At 44.2% G+C, this 25,382-nt stretch overlaps 1 protein-coding gene across 3 annotated transcripts in view; it reads left to right on the top strand.

Annotated features, from left to right (window-relative positions):
• Nucleotides 1–10,124, top strand: part of LOC145523848 (uncharacterized) — an 85,349-nt gene extending 75,225 nt beyond the window's left edge. For all 3 annotated transcript variants that reach the window (XR_014066926.1, XR_014066927.1, XM_081534957.1), the window contains one exon: nucleotides 9,648–10,124. Coding sequence is in view for 1 of the 3 variants with exons in the window: in XM_081534957.1 (XP_081391083.1) it covers nucleotides 9,648–9,785 (138 nt within the window). In the remaining 2 variants the exon portion in view is untranslated. The remainder of the gene's footprint in view (nucleotides 1–9,647) is intronic.
• The last annotated feature ends 15,258 nt before the right edge of the window (nucleotides 10,125–25,382 follow it).

Here is a 25,382-nt window from a genome sequence, read left to right as displayed (position 1 = left end):
GAAAAAGCAATTTCCAGGATGGTAAGGTGGGGGAATATGAGAAAGCTGAATTCTGATCTTCCACAGCAGGAAGTTAATGGGTAACAGCTGTAACTGAAAAATAAAGAAATAGCAGTATAATATTGTTGTTTAGAAATATGAAGGTAAATAACAGGAGGTACAGCTAAAGAAATGACAGGAATTTCCTGGAATCTCATGGATGAAGAAATTAGGGGCAACATTTGGGTGGGGAAATTGCTGTTTTTCTTTAAAAGTTTTGTAGCATTCAATTTATAAACTAAACACATTTATTTATTACTTTAATACAAATTAAATTTAAATAAGTAAAAAGCCCATGAATATGCCAGTAATCATTTGTAAATTGTGTGTAAAAATAGCCCTCTCACCTAGATTATTAGAAGTCATCTTTCAAGAGAGAAGGCAAGGCCCTCTGATTTCTCTTTCTTCTTCTGCAAATGGTTTTTGAGCAAATTCTTGGGAGACCATCAATCTGCCAATTAGAAGAAAATGCAAGAGAAACAGCAGGAATCAGGACTGCAAGGAAACAGTTACCATCCCATAAAATTATTGCCTTTACCAAATTAGAATAAACCTGTCAAGGGGATGTTTAACTATCTTTATGTAAAAATCAAAACGGTCTGACTACAACTGTCAAACAGACTCTTCCAACTTGTCTGTAACAAAATGCTCCCTTTGTAAGTCGTATACTTCAAGTTGCATTTGCACTCTGGGGAGATGGAGCTGCCAGCTCAGGAATCCAGAAGCCTGCATGGGGGCCTTAGCTGCACACAGAATGGCCGGCTCGTTTCGTTGGCCTGGCAGTTGCAGCAGGATGGGTGGATGTTGCTCCTGCAGGCAAACTACAAAGTGAAATATCACTGCACCTACCTCACTGATCAATAAAACAAAATAAAAAATCTAGCTTCTCCATTTGAATGAGAGGCAATTTTCTGTGGCTTCTCACATTTGCTATAATTTTACAAATATGTTTCCCCCAAACCACCAGATGAGGAAAATTGGTACAATACTAGTTATTTTTATGGGCTGCCTCATCCTTTATACAAAGTATCTCAGATCACTTTAAAGTGCAAGGGCGGAATGGAGAGGGTGATTTATAGAGCCTAAGGGACCAGAGCTCATGCTGCAGAAGTAGGAGATGGCCCACAGAGGACCTGGGAAGAAAGAGGGGCTGAGAGTTGGATGTAACCACAGTTGCTTCCCCTTGCCAGGACAGGGAGAGATCTGCAGCAGGACTGACAGCTTCACTCTCAGAGTTGAGGAGCTCATCATGGAGGGATAGGCAGAATTAGAAGATAGATGAACACCAACAAGGGTTGAAATGCTTATAAATCTCTCTTCACACTAATTACTTTTTAGAAAGAGTTTGATTGAGATATAATTTACATGCCATAAATTCACCCACTTAAAATGTAAAATTCCATGTTTTTAAATATATTTATGAAATTATATAACTACCAATCAATTTCATAACATTTTCATCACCTCCCAATAAAACCCATACCCCTTAGTGCAATTACTGTCCTATTTCCCTCCCCAAATGACACACAGTCCTAGGCAACCACTATTGTACCTATGTCTCTGTGTAGTTGCCTTTTAAAACCGAACATCTCATATAAACAAAATCATATAATATGTAGTCTTCTGTGACTGGCTTCTTTAATGTAGCATAATTCTTTCAAGGTTCATCCATGTTGTAGCATGTATCAGTACTTCCTTCCTTTTTGTGGCAGAATAATATTTCATTGTATGTATATACCACATTTACTTATCCATGCATCAGTTGGTGGACATTTGGATTGTTTCCACTTTTTGGCAACTATTCTAAGATCATGGCATCTGATCCAATCACTTCATGGCAAATAGAAGGGGAAACAATGGAAACAGTGAGAGAATTTATTTTGGGGGGCTCCAAAATCACTGCAGATGGTGACTGCAGCCATTAAATTAAAAGATGCTTTCTCCTTGGAAGAAAAGCTATGACCAACCTAAACAGCATATTAAAAAGCAGAGACATTACTTTGCCAACAAAGGTCCATTTAATCAAAGCTATGGTTTTTCCAGTAATCGTGTATGGATGTGAGAGTTGGACTATAAAGAAAACTGAGCACCAAAGAATTGATGCTTTTGAACTGTGGTGTTGGAGAAGACTCTTGAGAATCCCTTGGACTGAAAGGAGATCCAACCAGTCCATCCTAAAGGAAATCAGTCCTGAATATTCATCGAAAGGACTGATGCTGAAGCTGAAACTCCAATACTTTGGCCACCTGATGCGAAGAACTGACTCATTGGAAAAGACCCTGATGCTGGGAAAGATTGAAGGTGGGAGGAGAAGGGGACAACAGAGGATGAGTTGGTTGGATGGCATCACCAACTCAATGGACATGAGTTTGAGTAAGCTCTGGGAGTTGGTGATGGACAGGAAAGCCTGGCGTGCTGCAGTCCATGGGGTTGCAAAGAGGCGGACACGACTGAGCGACTGAACTGAATATCACTATACTATTAATATTCCCCATGGCTCAGATGGTAAAGAATCTGCCTGCAAAGAGGGAGACCCAGGTTTGTTACCTGGGTTGGGAAGATCCTCTGGAGAAGGGAATGGCTACCCGTATTCTTGCTTGCATAATCCCATGGACAGAGAGCCTGGTGGGCTACAGTCCATGGGGTCACAAAGAGTCAGACACAGCTGAGCAACTGACACTTTCACTTTCAATATCATTAATACTTAAGAGAACATTTGTGTATCAATTGTAGTGTGAATATATGTTTCCAATTCTCTTGGACATGTATCTAGGAGAGGAATTTCTGTGTCATATAATAACCCTATTTAAATATTTGGGGAACTTTTGAAAAGCACCACTTTACATTCCATCAGCAATGTATGAAGTTTCTAATTTTTCCACATCCTTGTCAATGCTTGTTTTTACCTGTCTTTTTAATTATGGCCATCCTAACGCATGTGAAGTGGTATCTCCTTATCCCCAAAATTTCTCATTTTTAATTTTGTTGCTACACTCTCATGATATGTGGGCTTTATCGGCCAGTGGTTGTTTCATTAAAGTTCCAAGATGGAAAGGAAAGGATCAATAAAGAACTCTTGAACTTTAGTGCACCTTTTAAAACTGTCCACAGACCCCAATATTTGGAAGAAAAATTACCCCAATGCTTGGAAAGGGTAAACATGAGTTTAAAATAAACTATATATTATTACTATTCATTACACACATTACTTATTGAGGACATATATACCACCAAAGGACCATGCCAAGTGACTTGGAGGAAATGAAAAATACACACGCTCCTGACCACCAAGGATTTGTAGAATTCTGAAACTCATAATGATGGCAATAATACTACTGCACACAGCTTTACAGATTATAAAAGGCTTTGAGATCTTAACTCTGGGTTGTTTGGGTATTTTTTTTCCTTAGAAACTGAGAGTTAAAGCAGCCAGGAGGTCTGTGACCTCACTCGCACCCCAATAAGACAAGAGACCAGGGGCATACTAGGAGGTAGAGGTACCACGGGGAAACATGGCAGGGGGAGCCTCTCATACAAGGCACACTTGGAGAGCCCCACAGTGCAGGCAGCATGAAGAGCCAAGAAGGACTGATAGATAGCCTAGGATGGAAGTCCAACCATGGTATGACACCATGGGCAGGAGAAACAGTGGCATAAAGACATGCATAGGTGGGAGTGTCCAGACAGACCACAGAGGATTGGGGACCAAAGGCCAGGTGCTTGGGCACGTATCTGAAACAGCTTCATGAGTGGCCACTAGCTTTCCCAGGCCACCTCCACTTCTCTAGCAATCCTGGCTCATGTGTGAATTTTTCAAATGTGCCTCCCATTCCTACCTTTGTGTGTTTCTTCTATAGGTTGTTTCCTGAAACACTCTCTTCTAGTTCCTTCACAACACTGCCAAAAGCAATTACTTATTAAAAATCTTTTGCCTTCTCACCATCACCTATACCAAGGTGACCAAAACATGGCATCCATTGCTGTTCCCAAACTGCTCCAGCCCCCCTTTCCCAGCTCCTCTGCTGCCCCTTCCCCTGGCATTTGCCATTCTCCCCACATATTCCACAAGTCTTCCCTGACTCACCCATGCAAAAGTGATTACCCTTTGCTTGTGTTCTCTCACCCTTTGCTTTACGCCATCATTGATGTGTTACGAAGCTGTGTACATTTCAGTTCCTCAAGTTGTGGGGTCACTTTAAGCAGGGGTTCTGCCTCATTCATCTGTGTGTTAACAGTGCCAAAGGGGGTTATCCAAGTGGAAATGTCCAAAAGGTAACGTATGAATGATGGATGGATGGATTAATGAATAAATAAACTTATACAAAATGTTAGACCAAACCTGGAAATATTTAGAAAAAAAATTGCCTTGGACAAAATGTTATGGCTAAGGGTTAACTTAATCTCAACATCAGATCAGAACAACTGGTGAATTGTTCTTTTGTATATACCTTTGTTCTCCAGAAAACCTAAATAAACCTGCTTTGCTTAGAGCTCTTTTTTGATTAGAGTTTGTAAAGGATGTAGAAGTATTATTCAATACAAAAATGACAAAATATAGATGAAAAAAATGAAATGCAAGCATGCTTTTATTTAACAGTGGTCATCAATATCAGTGAGCTAAAAGAGCAAACAGAAGCATAGTTTCTGAGCCTGATTACTCTCCATTATAGTCAAAAGTGCTTTAAAAGGGGGTGGGGTGGTCATGCTGGCCTTTGTGTTGATTTTCTAAGAAATGCAATAATTACAATTACAAGGTGAGTGAAAGTTCGCTCAGTCGTGTCCGACTCTTTGTGACCCCATGTACTATACAGTCCATGGAATTCTCCATGCCAGAATACTGGAGTGGGTAGCCTTTCCCTTCTCCAAGGGATCTTCCCAACCCAGGGATCGAACCCAGGTCTCCCACATTGCAGGCAGATTCTTTACCAGCTGAGACCCAAGGGAAGCCCAAGAAATTCAATAGACTCGTACATTTGTGAAACAATTGGGCAATGTCAGAGATACATTTTGTGGCATACTCTGTCCTCAGCAAGTAAATTGATCTCTATAGGAGAAAATACAATGAATTAAAGATGGTTGCATGTTCTTTGCCACTCCTTTCATCAAGAGATGGATCTACATCCTTTCACCTTGAGTCTGGGCTGGCTCTCTGACTTTCTTCATCCAATAGAAAGCAGTAGAAATGACACTGTGTAATTGCCAAGGCTGAGAGCCCTGCAGTTTCTGCTCTTGTGTGCTAGACATGTTTCCTCTTGGAATCCTGACTATGCTGTGAAAAGCTCAAACCATGTGGAAAAACTGATTGGAGGAGAACTAAGGTGCTCTGGTCAACAGTCCCAGATGAGCTTCCAGCCAACAGCCAGGACCAGTTGCCAACCATGTTGGTGAGGCAGCTTAGAAAATCCACCCTGGTGAAGCCCCTAGATGACTGCAACCCCATCCAACACCACACAGTGCAGAAAAACCATCCAGCTGAGCCTGGTCAACCCTCAGAATTGTGAAAGACAATAAACTATTGTTGTTATTTTGAGTCATTAGGTTTTGGTGTGGTTTGTCATCCAGCAAGAGAAAACTGAAACAAACCCTGGTTCGCAACCGGGTAGGTTGAATTTACTGGAAAGTGAGATCAGTTCAAAATACTTCTCAGCCCTAAGAATACCAAAATAGGACACAAATAAGACTTTCTGCCTCCTAGGCAGTTCCCAAGAGAAACAGAGCTTAGCTGGCTCTGGGAGAATTAATAAGAATAATGCACTAAAGTGAGATAAACTGTGCCTTGTCAGCAGTGTCACTGGCAAAGTGTACAAACACTATTGTGCCATTAAAGTAAGCAATCTAATTACTACAATATGTATAAAGCAAAATAATCAACTTTCAGTTTGATGAGAAGAGTATATAAAATCAGTAGCTATAAACAGCACAGTGGAATCAATAAAGTTTATGAAAATGGGATTAGTTTTGTGTGAATGTGAGGAACAAATGCACAACATGTCTTGTTCTTAAGAAATGAGAAGAGGGCCCTCTGTGATCTGAGGCCACATTCAGAATAAAGGGCTGACATATACCTATCTACTGCTTGATTTATTTCGATTATATCCAGGACTGTTGCGTTTATTCTAATTTTTTAGGTTTTGCATTTGCCCAGACATCTGTAACTTGCCAACTTTGCCTCCAACCCAGCAGACTCCTACTTATCTATGTCCAGCCAATACTGCCTCTGTGAAGCTTTGTTTTATTCCTCCTACCAATAATTAATCATTTTTTTCACTGTGTCCCAATGGTACTTTCCACAAGTTGCTAAAATAGCACATATCACATTGTTTCAATTTCTCATTACATGAGCTTATTGGAGGCAGAACTAAGCCTTATTCAAGTTGGTGTGCCCTCTAATGGGAAAAAGCTGGTTCTGGGCACAGAGAAAGGCTACACAGTGGGTGTTCAGTATTCAAATGAATATGGATGGATAGAAAGAATGGCTCCCAGAGCCAATTCCATTGATGGAATTCATTGGATATCAAATGAATATGAATGGATAGGTGTGTGGATTTCCCTTACATGGTGACTTATGGAAAATTCCAAGAGTTGGAAAGATGGGAAAGAAAGTTATGTGATGGCTTGAGAATTTCTCTATAGGAAGAGGTGCTGTTGCTGCTGCTGCTGCGTCACTTCAGTCATGTCCGACTCTGTGCGACCCCATAGATGGAAGCCCACCAGGCTCCCCCGTCCCTGGGATTCTCCAGGCAAGAACACTGGAGTGGGTTGCCATTTCCTTCTCCAATGCATGAAAGTGAAAAGTGAAAGTGAAGTCGCTCAGTCATGTCCAACTCTTGGCGACCCCATGGACTGCAGCCTACCAGGCTCCTCCCTTCATGGGATTTTCCAGGCAAGAGTACTGGAGTGGGGTGCCATTGCCTTCTCCAGGAAGAGGTGGCTCAGATGGTAAAGCATGTGCCTGCAAAACAGGAGACCCAGGTTCAGTTCCTGGGTCGGGAAGATCCCCTGGAGAAGGAAATGGCAACCCATGTCAGCATTCTTGCCTGGGAAATCCCATGGACAGAGAAGCCTGGAGGGCTACAGTCCATGGGGTCACGAAAGAGTTGGACGTGACTTAGTGACTAAACCAAGCATGGGAGTACTGTTGGAAGGAGAGGTAGAAGAACCCACTTAGAAGCACATACTCTTTTAATTTAGATTTCATGTTTATTTGGAGCAGATTTGGGGGTACTCTTTGAGGCTATGGAAAGGCTAAAGCCGCTCCTTGGTATAATTACTGAAAAGAGTACTTGCAAAATAAGTGTGATTGGTTCTCAAAAGCTTACTGGTTGGTAACAATATCTAACGTGCCCAAAGAAGGCAACTGGGACTGAGAACAAAATTACCTGATTGAGGTCTGAAGCTCTACCACTGGGGCAATAGCAAGAAAGCATTATAATTTTGCAGTACCAAGCATAGAGACCTCTGTAGATGGGGTCTCTGCCTTCCCAAACAGTTTCCCAACCATGACTGGGCTCATTCCTGTTCCTTGGAGACCTTGATTTGATTGATTAGAAGGCAGTCTCCAGAGTATTTTCTAAAATCTTTCCGGGTGTGTCTAATGGACCATTGGATTAGAAACCATTCATTGCTCTAGAAGCTTGCAGATACAATGACAAGGACCACAGTGCTTTCAGAATGCTCAGGAAATAGAATAAAAACACTGTCTACATGTGAAGAGAGCCACATTGTATATACATTAATTGAGCTGACATTTATTGAGTGGCTATGATGTTCCAGGCCCCACATCAGGGGCTTGGAAACAACGATATGCAGTGCTCATGGTGTTTACATAAGTCTCGTTGGGTTATTAGACATTAAATAATAAACACACATATAATTACAAATTGTGACAGGTGCTCTGGAGGAAAGGACAAGATGCTGTGATACAAGATAATCCAATTTAGGTGGAGTGGGGCAGGAAAGGGAAGCAGAGAGCAAGTCCCATTCAGGTTGAGATCTCAAATATAATTAAGTGATACATGTATTTGAGGAGTTGGAGGTTAACATTAGGTTGAACCACATGAAACTACTAAGATTTATCCATTTATGACCTACAAAATGGCAATTTCATACAGTTCAACCTAATATAAGCATGTAATCTGAGCAGGGACCAGGGAGAGGAGGCATGGGGTGTTCTATTTTCATCAGAGCAGGGACAGATGGCTGCAAGATTAGAGGCAACTGCTGCAAAGGGAGGAAAACTTGCAGCCCCACATTATAAAAGTAGTGCTGGAATTTGAGCAGTATACTGAATGTTTATAGCATCCTTTGATTTTAAATACCCATACTTGTTCTCAAATCACTGAATCAGTGTTTGGAAAAAAATCCAAACTTCTGTTATCTCCCGTCCTTCTAGAATAGAAGTGAAGGGGAGCTGTTATTTAAAGTTTGGTTCTTGGGTGCAGTGCATTTTTGAACAAATCAGCAGCTCCCATCACCAGGTAACCACACAGCGGTGGAATGTGGTCTAGTTACCATGACTGCATAACAAACCCCCCTAAACTTAGTGGTGTAAAGCAACAACCATGTAGTATGCTCATGGATCCCAGGTATCGAGTATTGGAAAGGCCACAGTGGGGATGGTTATTCTGTGCTGTAATGTCTGGGGCCTCATTTGGGAAGATTTGGACTGTGAGGGGTTAGAATTGCTGGAATTGGAGGATCACCTCCCACATGTATCTAGCTCCCCAACTAGAGGATCTTCACTCCCTTGTCTGCTGCCTGAGCTGGGATAGATTGAAGGCTGGCTCAACTGGGATGCTGAGTAGACCACTCCCCCAAAACTTGGGCTTCTCATATCCTACTAGCTAAGTTCTGAGAGGAAGGTCTCAGGAGCGGGCCTTTGCAGAGTGAGCATTTCAAGAAGACCATATCAAAGCCAACTAGACTTTGACCCTGTTTCAGAAATCACAATGAATCCCTCTGCCTCACTTCATTGGTGGACACAACCATGAGCTTACCCATATCCAAGCAGGGGGAGATAAGGAGGAAAATTCCACCTCTCAGTGGCAAGTGTCAAGGTCACATTGCAGAAGAGCATGGGGGATGGGAGATATTGTTGCATCCATCTTTGAAGATACAATCTGCTGTGACATGGTTAGAGAATAACACCCAGAGAAACTTTCATGAGGAGGCAAGTAAAGACTTTGCACAGGGTAGTTGGGCCTGGGCACAGTGAAGGTGAGGGCGAACTAACTCTGTTACAAGAAAGAAGTGACTCCACCAAAAGGAGTTTTCCACTTCTCTTGTGATAGTGTACAGAACAATGCTGGTTCTTCCTGAAAGGATGGACACACGCACACTCAGTTTAAAGAGAGACAGAAGCCTTCTGCTGGCAGAGCTAGAATTTTGCAGAGCATGTTAGAGGGAAACAGAGTCTTCCAAAGAAATCAAAGGCTCAGTTTGAAAAGATTTTTTCAAGAGAACTGCAGAAGCAGTAGCTGAGATATAGTGACTGAAGGCAAGAAGCAGATGTCAAGATTAAGACATCTTAGACTGTAGCCTGGAAGGAAGGAACCAGTGGGATAAATACCCTGACCTTTCTCAACTCCTGCCCTTTGATCTCCTGCCAGAGCCCCCCAATGGCCAAAGCAAACCAGCAGCTGGAGGGCAGGAAGCCTGGGGCCAGGCAGCCCCAGGAGGCCAGCTTTTCGAGGTACAGAGCAGTGTGGAGACGGTGGAGGTGGATCCAGAGTACAAGCCCTGAATGAAGGAGCACACTCAAGAGTCTGTGACGCGGACTCTATGATCACCTGGACCAGAGAGGTCTCATCTGTAGGCCCAACCTAACTATTTCATTCAAGGTTCCGCAGCCGGGATGAACAAAACCTAGGTAAGCATTGTTCCTGTTTTGTGTTTGAGGCTGAATTTGGTCTGTGTGTGCTAGTGCTGCAGAAGCATTCAAAAAAAATACCGTAGGTGAATATGTGCAGGAGTGTCTGTGTGCCCCACGTTAATTATTATAAGTCAGGGCAGCGAGGGGGTTGTATTACTTAGTAATGTATTACTTAGTAAAATTGATTAAATTAAAACCCCAACACAATAAATACACAGCAAAGGATACTGTTCTATACAGTAAGCAGCAATGACACATCTGGGGACTGAACGAATAATGTAAGCATAATATTTAGGTATCACATTTCCAATGATGCATAGCCAGGATTTCTAGGGATGTAGAGGAAACATGGAGGGAGAATCCACAGGAAGGTGGGCTGCAGGGGAACATGACCTTGGTCCTCAGCTGGGAGACAACTCTGTGGTGAGGGCTCTGATGATGAGGAGCCTCTCTCTGGGTGACTTGGCCAACTGGCCACATCAAATCGCATTCTCACTTCCGCCATCTGGCAAACTGGATGTGAATTTTAAGAGGCAGAGCATCAAACTCTGACTTGTCCCATTTATTCTTTTCCAAGATGTCAGTTGCTGACATATTTGTAGCCAAATAGGAGTATCCTAAGGCTGCAGAGAGAGTGAGGAAGCCTGGCAAATGCTGGGAAAGTGAAAACCTTGCCTGGACAGCAGGAGAGGTTTCTGAGTGGCCTTCAAAAGCTCGACTTAGCACCCATCACTCAAAGCCCTCCCTGTTTCTGAAAGGGAAGGTGCCCATGCTGAAACAATGCCTACACCACACGGGGCTCTATGAGCTCCACTACTGGGTTGCTGCCCAGTCCAATTTAACTTTAGCCTGGGCCCCAGGAGCCAACTGGAGGTGGTCAGCCTTGAACGTGACACTCCATGGTTTTCAAGACCACACTGTATCCTTAGGGATGGCCCGTCTGCAAATGACCGGGCCATGACCCCCTTCCCCTTCCATGCACCCTGTTGAACTGAGTCAGTATCTCCATGGCACTGGGGCAGTACTCATGCTAGAGGCTGCTCACCTAGTGGACAGTGATTAGACCCTGAATCAGGCAAAATGAAAACACAGGGCTCTCAATCCGAGTGTGCAGAGGCTGGTGGAGTGGAGGGGTCCCCTGACTGAAATACTGGGGACAGACTCCATACAGCTATACACGCCCACATAATTGTTCACAGGCTTCCCACAGAGGCCAGAATCATCACAAAAGTACATACGTTTGATGCAGAGAAAATGAAGGAAATGAAGGCCTGAACCAAAGCAGTAGGGCACTAAGCAGTAAAATAAAATAAAAAGTATAAAATCCAGCCCCCCCTCCCCCATTGCTCGGGGGCCTGGTTTCCTCTAGTGGATACTCACATGGCCTGGGAGTCCTACAGATGACTGCACGCCTCTCTACCTCTGAATCCCACTTCATATTGGGCATATTTGCCCAGAAGGAATGCATTTGTCCTATACAATTTTTTTAAAGAAATACATTTTCCTTTTAATGAGAACCCTGTAAGCTTTACTTGACCCCGAAATGCAGTGGAGGTCCCAACCAGGGTACTATTTCCTCTGGACTCTGAAGTGTGAATAAGACCCAACTTGCCAGCACCTCCTCTGTGCCAGGTCCCTGCTAGATTGTTAAGAGCATCATTTCACTTAATCCTCATACCTTCTGAGCTGTATTTTATTTTTAGCCCCATTTTACAGAGAGGAGATAGGTTCAAAGAGGAAAAGCAAGTCACCTATAGTCACCTGGGCAGGGTGACTATCACTCCATACACCTCATGCTCTTTAACAAATGACAACAAAAAGTTAAAAATCCAAGATTCCATTTCTTGACTCCCAAAGTTCTGCTTTTGAATTCAGTGACATGACCCTGCAATCCAAGCCATGCAGGGTGGAGATTGAGCTCAAAATCTACCGCCCATGGGCTGGACCGGTGTGCAGGCAGGGAGAGGGCACTGCTGCCCACCGCTGTCCCCGGCATGTACCTTTCCCTGGTCCAGGCTGGATGCTTCCCAGGTAATCTGCCCCCATGAGAAGCAACTTCTCCCAGGCTGTGTTTAAGCAATGGGTGTAGACTAGGCCTGCTCCTGGAGGTGGGGTCTGCCCTGGCAGCTGACATCTGGTGTCAGGATACCCCCTCCTCCTGGTCCTGGTCATCAGTGAGCGGGGAGGCAGGTGGTCGTCTCCACTGGGCGAGTCCTGCTTGGGTCCATGCTCAGGCTTCCTTGCACCTTCTCCCAGTGGGGAAACTGCGTCCTTTTATCAATCTCTAATGAGGTCCCTACCTGTTTTAACAAGAGCCAATGCTATCCAGGCTATTTGCAGAGTCTTTATAAAACTTTGCTTTGGAATCCCTGGAGAGAAACAAAGATTCCCTAAACATCTTTTTCCCTCACCTTTGAAGGAGCTCTCATCCAATATCCTCTCTACTTTTCTAAACCAAATGAAAGACATTCTTTGCAATCCCTCTAATTAACAGTTTGTTTTATTTTTCAATATCTGGTGGCCGATTTAGTTTAAGGTCCTTGGAGAATTTAAACTACATGGATTAAATAAAAGCAGCTGGAAAGTGGAGAATGTTTCAGCAGAGTTTTTCCCTCTCTTTTTAATTGGTAGCAGCACAATCTGTAACAAGGTGAGTCTAATTCCATTCTGCTGAAAGAGGAAGAAAGTTTTACTTTTATTATCCTTCCAAGACTATCTAGCAAATCGGCAGGGTTGGTGGATTTTTTTGTGTGTTCTCCCCCCTAATATAATGAAAAGGAGGAAAGCCCCAATTTTTTTCCATTTCTGAGGAATCAAGTGTGGAGGTCAAATGAGGAGATAGACATGTCCCTTGCATGAAGTCTTTGCCTTACTCTGGAATCCTGATCTTGGTATCCATTTTATCCAGGAGCATGGGCTGGCTGCACTGTCCCCAGCCATTAAAGCCAGCCTGGTCTTGCTCCTCTTGGAAGCATGAAACGCCTTCTCTCCTCCAGCAACTCTGCAACAGCTCCCTATTGGGGACAGGTGGGCCTCTGCTTTACATCAGCTGTTTCCTTGACCTCTGGGCCAGTTGATTACCTGCTTTCAAGGCCTCCCTCAAGCCTCACCTGCTCCACGAAGCTTCCCCAGACTAATACAAACTCATCAGACTTCTCCCCTTCTGTGAATTCCACACAGTCCTGCACTGTTGGGCATAATTCTCCAGGTGTGACCACAGCAGCATGGGCAGCAATCTTCAAGCTTTCACAGACCTGTTAAAAACCATTGTTTATGTAGTCGCAGTGCTCTTATACTGGTCAATTAAAAAGCAACTAGATACAGTCTTAATGGAAGGCAGCTTAGTAATAAGAATCAAAAAACTTTAAATTTCATCGGGCCTTTGACCTACCAATTATACCTCTAGGAATATATCCTCAGAGAAAAATTATATATGAAGAATGCTCATTAGAAGTATTTATTACTTCTAAAATTTGGAAATAATCCAAATGTCTAACAATAGGAAAATAGCTAAATAAATTATATAGTAGTTATACAATGGACTAGTCTACAGCCATTAAAAATATTACATATAATATTTAATGACAGGGAAAGTTATTCAGGTTATTTTTTAAGTAGAAAAACAGACTTTAACGGCAAATTTTACTTTTAATCATACAATATACATCTTTGATTTATAAAAGTCTAATGCTATTTTATATTTTTACTCCATTATCATTGAATTAGCTGTTCTTTGTTCCTTTGACTGTCAAAAGAATTACCAACAAAACTGCAGAAAATCACTTCTGCTTGGGGCAACTTTAGGGGTATATAGCCATTCAAAGATTCTTTCTTTGCAGTTCATCTACCTTCCCGCGACTTTATTAGTCAGAGACTGATGCTTGATATTGCCTCTATGTGCGTGTGTGCGTGTGCGCATGCGTGTGCGCGCATGCGTGCGTGCGTGCGTGTGTGTGTGTGTGTGTGTGTGTGTGTGTGTGTGTGTGTGTGTGTGTGTGTGTGTGTGTGTGTGTGTGTGTGTGTGTGTGTGGTGCGCGCATGCGCACTCAGTTGCTTCAGTCGTGTCTGACTTTTTGAGACCCTATGGACTGTAGCCTGCCAGGCTCCTTTGTCCATGGGACTTTCCAGGCAAGAATACTGGAGTGGGTTGCCATGCCCTCCTCCAGGAGATCTTCCCAACCCAGGGATCGAACCCGCGTCTCTTACATCTCCTGCATTGCAGGCAGATTTTTTACTACTGAGCCACCTGGGAAGCCCCATGATATTGCCTATTGACTGGCAAACCAAGGCCCAAGTGAGAATGAAACCTGATGTCTTCCTGAGTACGGACCACACTGCCTCTTCCCCGCTAAGGTCTAATTTTGGCCAAGGGGTGAAAGCTTGTATTGAGTCAGGTCTATGGTCCCAGTTCACAAGGTAATATTTTAATTTGCCTTTTGTCCCCTCACTTGTATTGGTGAGAGCTGCAGCTACTGACCCCTCTTTTTAGTCACACACACACACACACACACACACACACACACACACACACACACACACACTCACTTATGTTGCTCGTGCTTAGTTTCCCAGCTACTGGAAAGAGAATCTAACGTTTCTTTTTCAAAGGTCAAGTCTATAAGAGTTATTAATTTCCTGTTTGAGCTAATTTGAAGAATAGCCTTCAGAAAGGAGAGAGGATGAGGTGGCATTCTATAACAGTGCCTCCCTCTCCAGGGCTCCTCATGAACAGAAGTGGGTCTTGGGAGGAGGTGAGTGAGGCGGTGTCAAGGACCTCAGGGCATAGAACTTCATGGTTTCTGGCTTCTCAAGGAAGCTTCAGAAACAGTGGGTTTTCTATGCTCCATAAAGCCTGCCTCAGTTAGTAACTTTTGGACACTGATGGACACAGGAGAGCCATAGAATTCATGCTTTTTAGAGAACCGGAGTTTCTTTTTTTTTTTTGCCCATGCCATGCAGCTTACAGGATGCCAGCTCCCTGACCAGAGAATGAACTGGGGCCAGGGCAGTGAAGGCTCAGAATCTTAACCACTAAGCCCCTAGGGAACCCCTTAGGCAATTGGGGGTTTCTAAGCCTGGCAGGGAGGGATCCATCCTACTCCTATCACAATTCCTTCATCTTTTTATGCAAGGAAGATCTGCCAGACTCCACTGCTCTTGTGAGTACCAGCCCCCACCATGGCTCAAAGAGGATTTTAACAACCCTTCTATGCCCCCTCCCTCAGGCAAGTTTTTAATAGTTCTTTCCCCATCCTAACCAAGCTTCCAAAGCCAGGGGATCAAAAGTAATAAAGGCTCTAGGGGATCAGACTTTAGAAATCAAATTCAATTCAAATCACCTTTGTTGAATTCTTGGGGCTGCATATACGACTAGGACATTGCATTTTCTAAGAAACAGCAGTCTTTAGCATAATAACCTCAAGATATCTGTCATATGCTTTTTGGGGAAAAATAGCACACATATATATACATATATATGTATATGATAATACCATTTTTAGACAAACACATCTATGTATAAGTAAATAATAGTATATACATTTAAAAAATTTGTAAGAATGCAAAACATGCTGTTAATATAATTAGAAAGGGAGGATTTATTTTATTCTATGTACTTTGTTTTCTTTTTTTACAAGCAAAAATTAGTTCTTAATAAAGATATAAATTTTTTAAAAATAGAGACTTTGGAAGAGTTTCATGAAAAATAAAATTATAATGAAATACACTAGAATACTCAGAACTTTAAGTTATTTTAGATTTGAAATTCTTTTCTGTAATTGATTCTTTTTTTTATTAATCCAACACATATTTCTGAACATCTCTGTTCTCAGCATTTTATTACTCAGTTTAGTTCAGTCGCTCAGTTGTGTTCGACTCTTTGTGACCCCATGAATCGCAGCACGCCAGGCCTCCCTGTCCATCACCAACTCCCAGAGTCTACCCAAACCCATGTCCATCAAGTCGGTGATGCCATCCAACCATCTCATCCTCTGTTGTCCCCTTCTCCTCCTGCCCCCAATCCTACCCAGCATTAGGGTCTTTTCCAATGAGTCAACTCTTCGCATGAGGTGGCCAAAGTATTGGAGTTTCAGCTTCAACATCAGTCCTTCCAATGAACATCCAGGATTGATCTCCTTTAGGATGGACTGGTTGGATCTCCTTGCAGTCCAAGGGACTCTCAAGAGTCTTCTCCAACACCACAGTTCAAAAGCATCAATTCTTCGGTGCTCAGCTTTCTTCACAGTCCAACTGTCACATCCATACATGACCACTGGAAAAACCATAGCCTTGACTAGATGGACCTTTGTTGCTAGGTGATATTAAAAGTTAAAATGGACTGGGTCAGGGGAGGGTAGAAGGAGCATAAAAGAACCAAAAAGGAAAGCCAAAGAACTAGAAGACAAGGTCCTTATGCTTAAACTTACAAAATTCATTGCATCCAAGCATCAATCCGTCCCCTCAGTGAACATATACTACTTGCAAGACCCTATGCTAAGTACTTCAGGGTATAAAGAGGTTAGAAAAATCACTCCCACCTGTAACAATTCTGCCGTCAAGGCCCTAGAATGTTTGCCCTATGCCGTGGACATGGTAGTGCCCCTCCCAGAGCCACCTTCATCAGAAGATCCACTATTCCAGCGGCTGGGAGTGTTGGGCCAGCAGCCTTCAGCTGTCAGTTCCTTCGGGGATGCCCTCAGCTCCAGAAAGCCACCTGCCCAAGTTCTGACCCCTCCCATGTGGCTGATACCCAATAACTGACTCTTACAGGAGTATAAAGGCCCAGACATCTCAGCCCAACTTGGGAACACTCTAAGGGGATATACTACATCCAGAGCGCCTGTGGAACTGGCTGAGTCTATTGTCAGGTCTGCCTCACAGCTTGGCTTCTCCCTCTATCTATTCTCTCCCATTTTCCACAGGTGATGATATCAAAGGCATTCCTTAATAAACATCCTTTTCATTAAATTCCCTCTCAGAGTCTGCTTCCTAGGGAATCCAACCTGCAACACACTAGCCCTATAAAATCCAGTATTTACAGAAAATGTTAGAATAAGTCAGATTCATCTACTTGGCATTAGTCTGGCCAGGGTAGTTACAGAAGCAGTATTGTGTAGGGCAGGGGTAGCAAACTATTCTGCAAAGGATCAGACAGTCGGGCTTTGCAGGCCACAAAAAGTTTCTGTTGCGTATTCTGTGTGTGTGTGTGTGTGTGTTTAAGATGCAAAAATCATTCTTAGCTCACTGGCTGTAGAATATACAGGCTGCCTGCCGACAGATGGTAGTTTACTGACCCTGGTGTGGAGCATTAAGAGCACAGACTTGTTAGGAAATTGTTCTCCAGGGGTCTCTCATATTTCTCACATCTAGCAAAGCAGAGGTGTGAATAACATTGTCCCACACTTATCTTTTTAAGCATTTTGTATAGCCTACAGCCTGGGAAGGTACAGCATCTCCCTCCACAGAAGTGGTCAGGCATACTCTCTGCCTACTGTAAAAGACAGCCATTTAGGTGACACAGAAAACAGAGTCCATAAGTCTCTCTTGGCATCAAGCCCATTTCATATTTTTCCAAAGTGTACCATGCCTCCTTCCCCACCTCCTTTCTCATGTGTCTTCATGAGGGAGCATGTCTCTGTCCCCCCACCCACATCAAGAATCTCTGATTTAATGTCAGTGGAACCCTAACAAAGTAAAGAACTATAGAGCATGGTACTGTAGAGTGTGTGCAAATTCTATAAATTATGTAAAGTGAATACACTGTTATTTGTAAAGTGTAGGCCTACAAATACAGGGAAAGAAATACTTTGCTGAGGTCCCAAAGCTGCTCACACCTTCCCTCAATTAAGTACACAAGAGGCCCAATTTGGGCTCCTTCCCAGAACTCTGGAACCAGAACCAGTTTTCAGAGTGGGGGTGGGGGGCAACACCACTACCACCCCTTTGCTGATTTAAGAAATTGAAAACCTGGAAGACTGGGCCTCTTCATGAGGGGCTGGTGCCTAATCAGTGGTCCAGGGGGATCCCCACATCTGCTGGACCCCAAGGCCTGTGCTGTTTCATATAATACAGTGACCTCACTGATCATTTCTGATCGTGGGTCTCTAGCCAGGCCGAATCAGGATCACCCGGGGGGAGCTTTAAAAATATATGGTTGCCCACGGCCCACCCCAGGACCAAGTCAATAAGAAACCCTGGAGATCAGGTCTGGGCATCTATGTTTGTTTTTGTTTTTTTAAAAAAACCTCCCTGGGGTGGTTCTCAAGTGCAGCGGTGTTGAGAGCCACTGATCTCTCTGCCCCTGGGAAGACCAGTTCCTTCAAGACCTGGAACTCACCCACAGCCCCCAACCACAGAGGGGAAGGGAAGGCTCACTGGAGCCCAGCCTGTTCCACTCTAACCCCCACACAGAGCAAGTTCACTGGCTTCCTAGGCGTCTGGGAAGCTGCCAGTCTTTGGCCTTCCCGCTCTGGCCAGGGCCCTGGAACAGAAGAGGCGAGTCTGTGCACCGCCAATGGCACTCAGGCTGCCACCTGCCAGGAACATTCTGTGGCTTAATATTTCTGTCAAGAAGGTGATCAATAAAAATAGTATCTGCTCGACAGAAAAAGCAGCTATTACAACACCATGATGCCTGGGGTGGAGGCTCGGGGCTGGGAGCTTACTCGCAGGGCCAGACAGAAAGAGGCCCCATTTGGGATCCTTCCCAGAACTCCTCCGGAACCAGAACCATTGCTCTGACCCTGCAGTTATTCTCCTCTTCGTGCCAAGTAGGACGCAGTGCGGGGTTCTGGGAGGGATGCCTGTCAGGCCTCACGGATTCCAAAGCCCAGCATCCAGCAGAGGGATATACAAGCTCCTTGGCCACATCCTCCTCCACCTCCCTCACAGCCCACCTGGTGGTCATTTCACTGCTCATTAGCACCTCCTCCAGAAGGTGAGGGGTTGAGGAAGAGTTGAAACTCAAACCCAGACATCCTCCTGCCTGTTAGCAGCGCTTATAAAAGGAGCAGATGAAGGCAATTGGCTAGAACCCGAGCCTCAGGCATCCCAGTCCCGCAGATGCCCGGGGCCTGGCATTTACTGAGCACTTCCTGTAACCACCAGGGCCTGGCGTTTGCTGAGCACCTCCTGTAACCACCAGAGCAGTAACTGATGGTGTGGGAGGCGCTTGGTAGTCCAAGAGGTGCTTTACCTCTTAGACTTATCGCTTCAGAAGCGATCCTCCAGAGAGCCTGTGAGATGTGTACAGTTCTTGCCTTGACAGATCTGGAAGCTGAGGCTGGGAGAGGCCAGCGAAGCCTGTTCAAAGGTCACACAAACCAGGGAGAGGAGGTCCACCACGAGTGTGAATTCAGACGGAAATCAGAGTCCAGATGCTACAGGCCTTACTCTGTCCCTCTGGTTTCCTACCATGCACTCTCCCTGTGAGGTTCAAGGTCCCCACTCCCAAGGGATTTCTGATCCAACAGGAAAGGAATGTCATTCTTAGGTTAAAATTTAAAAACCCTCAAAACCCAAAAGGGAAGTAATGTGTGAGAGTCATAGCTGCTGAGAAGAAGAGAATGAGGAGAGGGGAGCTTGAAGGGGCAGCATCGGAGCCCTGTTTGGAAAGGGGGAGGCATTTGTGTGGATGGAGGTCAGAGGAGATTCTAGGCAAGGACTAGGGAGGAGGGGGCAGGAGGCCCTTCAGAATGACAGGGGCTGTGGTCAGGTGAGCGGTGGTGGGGCCGCGGCTGGCCTGGGGTGACTGAGCAGGTCAGGTCCAAGTTGGGGCTCTACTCCAGGAAAGGCAGCAGGGACAACTGTGGGTGGAACAGGTTGAAGGGAGAACGCACAGGAAGCAGGATCAGTCCCACTGCCACCGTGGTTCAGGCTGAGCCAGGAGGGAGAAGCTGGGAGAAAAGAGCGGCCCAACAAGCAGAGAAATGCCCTGCAGAATCATCTCCGTTTATGGAGCCTGTAACCAGCTCCAGGGAGTGCCTGTAAAACAAGGCTACTGGGCTTCCATGAGGTCGGGTTACTCTGTTACAGCGTCAAAGGGGTTATTAGTTTTTGGGCCTCAGATGGATGATATATCTGTTCTGGGATTTACAATTTTTCTTGAAATACTCAAGTTCCTGGAATTCTTAAAGATTTCAAATCCTTCAGTAATAATTTTTAAACATTAAAATTTTCTCCAGCAATCTCTGTAGCACTTCATAAAGTCAGCTAGGCTATTAGGCTCTTTGAAGAGTTGTAAGGAGGTGGCCTGTCTTCTGAATAAGCACCCAGCAAATCTCAAGTCAGTGGGACCGTCTCTCACCAGGCTCCTACGTACACAGTTCTGTACCTTATCATGACATGTCTCTAAAATGAATTGGCCCACAGATCTTAAAATTAATGTTCAGTTTCCCATACTCATCTTTCTCTCTTTCCTGCCCTGGAATAGGTCTGGCAATAGATGAATTTAGGAAAGTTTTTTTTATCGTCTTGGCTCAAGCTGACATTTGCCTTGGGAAGCAAGTAGGTGCATTCAGAATTTCGTGTTTCTTAAAAGCTGTGATTAGATTGATGGGTGGTCAGGAGCCCACCTCTCAGGTCTCTCTCCTTGCCTGCCAGTCAAGAGGCAGCCTTTATGTAAACGACTTGCCCCCATCAAGCTGATCCAAGATTCCATAGACTGGCCAGTGACTTATGGGTGGCTGAGAGCAAAACACTGAACTGGGCTAATCAGATTCTAGCTCTTGAGAATTTGATCTGACAAATATACAGGAAATTAGGCACCAGTATGAGCTGAAGTTGAAAAGATGTGATGATGGAACAAAGTATGAGGGAGGGACCATTATGGGCAAAAGAGGAAGACAAAGTTATGAAGCAGCAGCTTGGGTCCATGTATATCCCATCAGTAAATCCTCTCCTTCTGGAAGTCTGTTTTTCGCTCCCAAAGAATACCCCTTCAAACTAAAAACCTACTAATTACATCCTAACCACAGTATCCCCTAACACAGCATGGGCTGAGCCCTTCTCAGACACCAGCTTTTCTGAGACCTGAATGTGAAAGGAATGCTCTGGGGATCCTGTACAGATTCTGATTCAGCAGCTTTGGGCTGGGGCTGGGCTTCTGCTCCCAGGTGATGCCATTCCTGCTGGTCCCAGGTCCATAAGAACGAGATGACAGGCAACTGTTGTTACTTACTTGGGAAGAAAGAAAAACCTAAATCAAAGCCAACAAAGACAGATTTCCATCCTGTCCAAAAGATAAGCAGTGAAGAGGCAAAGTCAGTGATACTTTCTAGCCCTTTTTCTTTCTATTGCATTTAGAAATAGAGTGGATGTAGATGGTCAAGATACAGGACCAAAGGTCTCTGAGGTTTCAGTATACTATAATATTTGAAGCAATCATTAAAAAAATTTTTTTTTAAAAACAGAAGTCTTGCGTTTTTAAATAAATCTGTTCTCTGGCATCAATAAATTCCATCATTTTGCTAAATGGATTGGTTTCAAATAATTTCTATGGCACTTACAAGAAACTGTTAGAGTTCACCAGAAGGTAGTATGATGGAAGTTGGTAATCATTCTAAACTCAGCAAGAATGCCCTGGCAGTCCAGTGGTTAGGACTCTGTGTTCTCACTGACGATGACCTGGGTTCAATCCCTGGTTGAGGAACTAAGATCCCACAAGCCAAGAAAACAAACAGGCTTATATGGTCTAAACTCAGCAAGTAAGTTTCCTGCTGCATCATTTCCAATAATGCTGCTTTCCATTGATGCTAAGTTTGGGATGTGTGTTTTGCTATTGAAATTAGAAGGGTAATTCTTGATTGAATGCAAACCTCATTTTCCATGTACATATTTTCCTGTTTTAACTGCAAGGTGGATTAAACTGCACACCCTCTTCAAACACCAAAAAACCCCACTGGAGCAGAGGTTAAGAGGTTAATAGTGAGATGGGAAGTACAGGGAAGAAAAGGGGTATGTTACTGAAAATATGAAAGCCAGCCTTGGAGCTGGTTTAATGAAATCCAAAAGCATAATATAAATATGTGAGCTCTAAAAACATTCAGTAGACTACACACTCACTTATCTGAAGGAGGGAGAAGGAGGGCTTTGCCTTGGTGGTATTATCATCTGGGTGAGAATCTTGGGCAAGGAGTCTTTTAGTCCATTATGGTTTGTGAGCATTTACTGCCTGTGATAAGCTGGGAGCCACACCATGAACTTTTAGTGCTTCAGGTAGAGTGATCACAGTTTTCCAAACTGTAAATTACTTTAGCAACTACTCTGGACAGAACGAAGTAAAACAGAAGACTCAAGCTGAGAGGACCATTTCTTCTTCTCCCTCGTGCTTATCTGCATGGGACATTTGGGTAAAAGCAGGCTTTATGCCATCCCCCACCCCTAATCTGAGCAGCCTTTTTAGCTGGGTTTTGAGTAAACTTCAAAGCCCTCTGTCAGTCATGCAGTACATGTACATGTGAACACACCTCACCATGACGATAAACACAAGTGCGTATCGAAGGCTTAAGCACCACATTTCACATTTTTAAACTGCTTCTCTTGGCCTTACTAATCTTCTTCTTCACTGCTCAACCAACTTGTTGAATCAATCAATAACAGGGTCTTTAATCGATAAGGTTAGTACAAGGGTAAATGCTTTAAAATCTCACTAAGATAATGAAAAAGTATACAAACTATATAAACCAGACCTTTCACATCTGGGACATAAAATAATTTTAAAGATGTTACATTGATCATGTCCTCTGGATTTGAAATCAATGCACCTTGTACACTACACAGTTTTCCTGAGGAGACAACTGGACAAAATATTTGAAAATGGAGCTGAATCGTATTGACTATCTTCCATGTGTCAGATGCTTTATAGATACTCTTTCGTCTCATTTATTTCTTCCCAAAGCCCTCTGAACTGCTTTTCCATTACAAAGTTAAGAAAACTAACTTTAGAAATGTTAATGTGCTTATTGTTGGCAATGCTGGTGTTCCAATATAAGTCTGCCATACTCCAAGGCCACTATTCTTCCCCTCTCTAGGTATCATGCCAGATAAAGGCAGCCCTCTCTTTACTGCTCTCTTCTCCCCTATTCCTGACTCCTGTCTTCTCCTGCCTCCACAGAATAGTTTTGTTTCAGTTTCCATAGCTCTATCATTTATTCTAGGATCATATTTGCCTGCCTAAATACGTCATTTGTACTTCATCTCCAGTAACTAGGAGGCTTATAGGTAGCTAGAAGCAAAGATGGATGGATAATCTTCACTGGCTGTGCTGTGCCTCTATTCACAATTTAACAGATGTAGGGAACATTCAGAGGTTCCTATAGTTCTGTGGTAGCTCTTCACACCTTTCTCGCATCTCCAAAGCCAAACCTTTTCACCAGCTGACTCTAGGCCTGGCAAAGCTTGACTGGAAAGAGCCTGAGGAAGACTATGGCACAGCAAGGCACTGAATAACTTGTCAATACTATGAAGCTAAGATGAAGGGGTATGCTTATAAATATATCTCTATGTGCTGAAACAAACAAATGTTTCATTGTCTCTTCAAGATGCATTCCTAGGAAAGAAATGACCGGCTCAAAGCATCTACTCTGTGGCAGGCACTGTGCCATGCACTGCACATATCTTGTCTTTTTAAAGCCTTTCAACACCCCCATGAGGTAGGTACTATTATCATCCCTATTCTAAGATGAGAAAATGGAGACTGAGGGAGGCTGTCACCTTTCCAAGGCCACACACTAGGAGATAGTAAACCATGGATTCAAACTCAGGCCTGACCTCTTTGTGGCCCAACGACCCTGCCTCACTGTTGCTATGTTAAAAGGTGCAGGAGATGAATGGAATGAAGGATGGCTTTCATCATTATTTTCAAAAGTTAGATTGTAAGTTTGTAAAATAAAGTTGGGGTTTTAAACCTATTTCAGTCATGTATGTGAACCCAGGAAAAAGAGACTAAGCAAAGCTTCTGGCTTTCTGCTACAATGGGTTTCTGTGTCCCCGAAGCTTGGTGATTAGCCAAGCAGCATTTCAAACTAATGCGCCTGTGAGTCCAGTCAAAGTGCTCACCTGCCAGCATCCAGACACAAGTCACTCTGGGACATTTACTGAGTATCTGCTATAGGTCAGAGCCTGTGCTGGTGGCCTTACATGTGTAACTGGCTGTTTAGAGGGGCTTTTCCTGATGCCGTAGAATTGGCCTTGGGGCCCTTAAAAACAGGGGCTAAGTGTTGTTTCGAACTCAGGAGAGCTTCTGGAGCTGGGCATGGGGCAGCACCCGTACAGTTCCCTGAGGCTTCCAGAGACCGGGCAAACCAGCCGCACTGCAGCCAGTCCCTTCCCTCCAATCGCTCCTGCTCAGAACCCACAACAGCAGAGCCCACAGCAGCTTTGGCTTCAGCTCTTATCCTGGTGAGCCAAACAAGGGGGAGTATCAGAGTATTACTAATAAAAACTGGGGATGCTTATAACAGAAAATTGGTATCTCAGCAATTTGTTCATTTATTCATTCATTCTCCCTACAGATGCAGTATTTAGAGAGTCTATACTGTGTGCCAGGCACCGCACTGGATGCTTGGGACACATGTGACAACAATGGCTCTTGGCCACGTGGAGCTCCATCTGGACGTCTGCTCTGGCACTAGCCATGCTGATCTGTCTCAGGCTGGCCTGAGCTGGGAAGAAGTGAACTGGAGAGTGATGTCTATAGAGAAGAGGGGGAGGAGGAAGGGGAACAGCCTGGCTTCCCACTGTGGGGCATCTAGGATGCAGGTGTAACCCAGACTCCTGAAAGGTAGGTTCCTGGAGCCTTCTTATCAGTACTCAAGTGGAGGGTTCCTCTCAGACAAGCACACCTACCTGGAAGAGGCTGTCAGGTATATTCCCACGTGGAAGATGAGAGAGATGTAGAAAGGGGCAGGCTGGAGGGAGACTATTCCTATGAAGGAATACTGTGGGGGTGTGTATGGGGGATGGGGGTGCCAGAAAGGGGGAATCGCAAGGCCTTCCAAGCCCCCGTATATGTTCCCTTGAGAGATACAGAAGGCACGTGAGCCAGCTTTCCTATGGAGTACAGGTGTCTTGCTTGGTCTCAGCTGGATTGCCCTGCAACCCTCTCCCTAGCAGTCTTCACAAGCAGGCACCTCAACAAGACCTTCTCTTCCTCCTCAGCCTAATCAAACCCATCTGGAGAAACAGAGGGCATGGCCTCCCTTTACACCCTCCATCCATCTGAATTAGCTGGACAGGACCTGGAGTCCTGGCCAAGTCAGTATGAAATTGTCCCCGGCCTCTCTTCTAACACTTACCAGAGCTGGACCATTTTTTTTTTTTTTTTCTGAGTGGAATGTCTCCAAGGTGACATTTATAGGAGTGTGCTGATTAGGAAGCAGGGTAAGGCTGAGGTCCTTGGCCTTGACAAGGCCAGACACAAAGGCTGAAGGTTATTATTTAAACTCAAGTTCCCAACTAAGCAAGTTAGTGTCGC

Source organism: Giraffa tippelskirchi, chromosome 10 (assembly GCF_054371585.1).
Source record: "Giraffa tippelskirchi isolate mGirTip1 chromosome 10, T2T-mGirTip1v1.2.pri, whole genome shotgun sequence".
Taxonomy (NCBI): domain Eukaryota; kingdom Metazoa; phylum Chordata; class Mammalia; order Artiodactyla; family Giraffidae; genus Giraffa; species Giraffa tippelskirchi.
The sequence above is the reverse complement of the archived record's forward strand: the minus strand, read 5'-3'. Positions and strand labels throughout refer to the sequence as shown.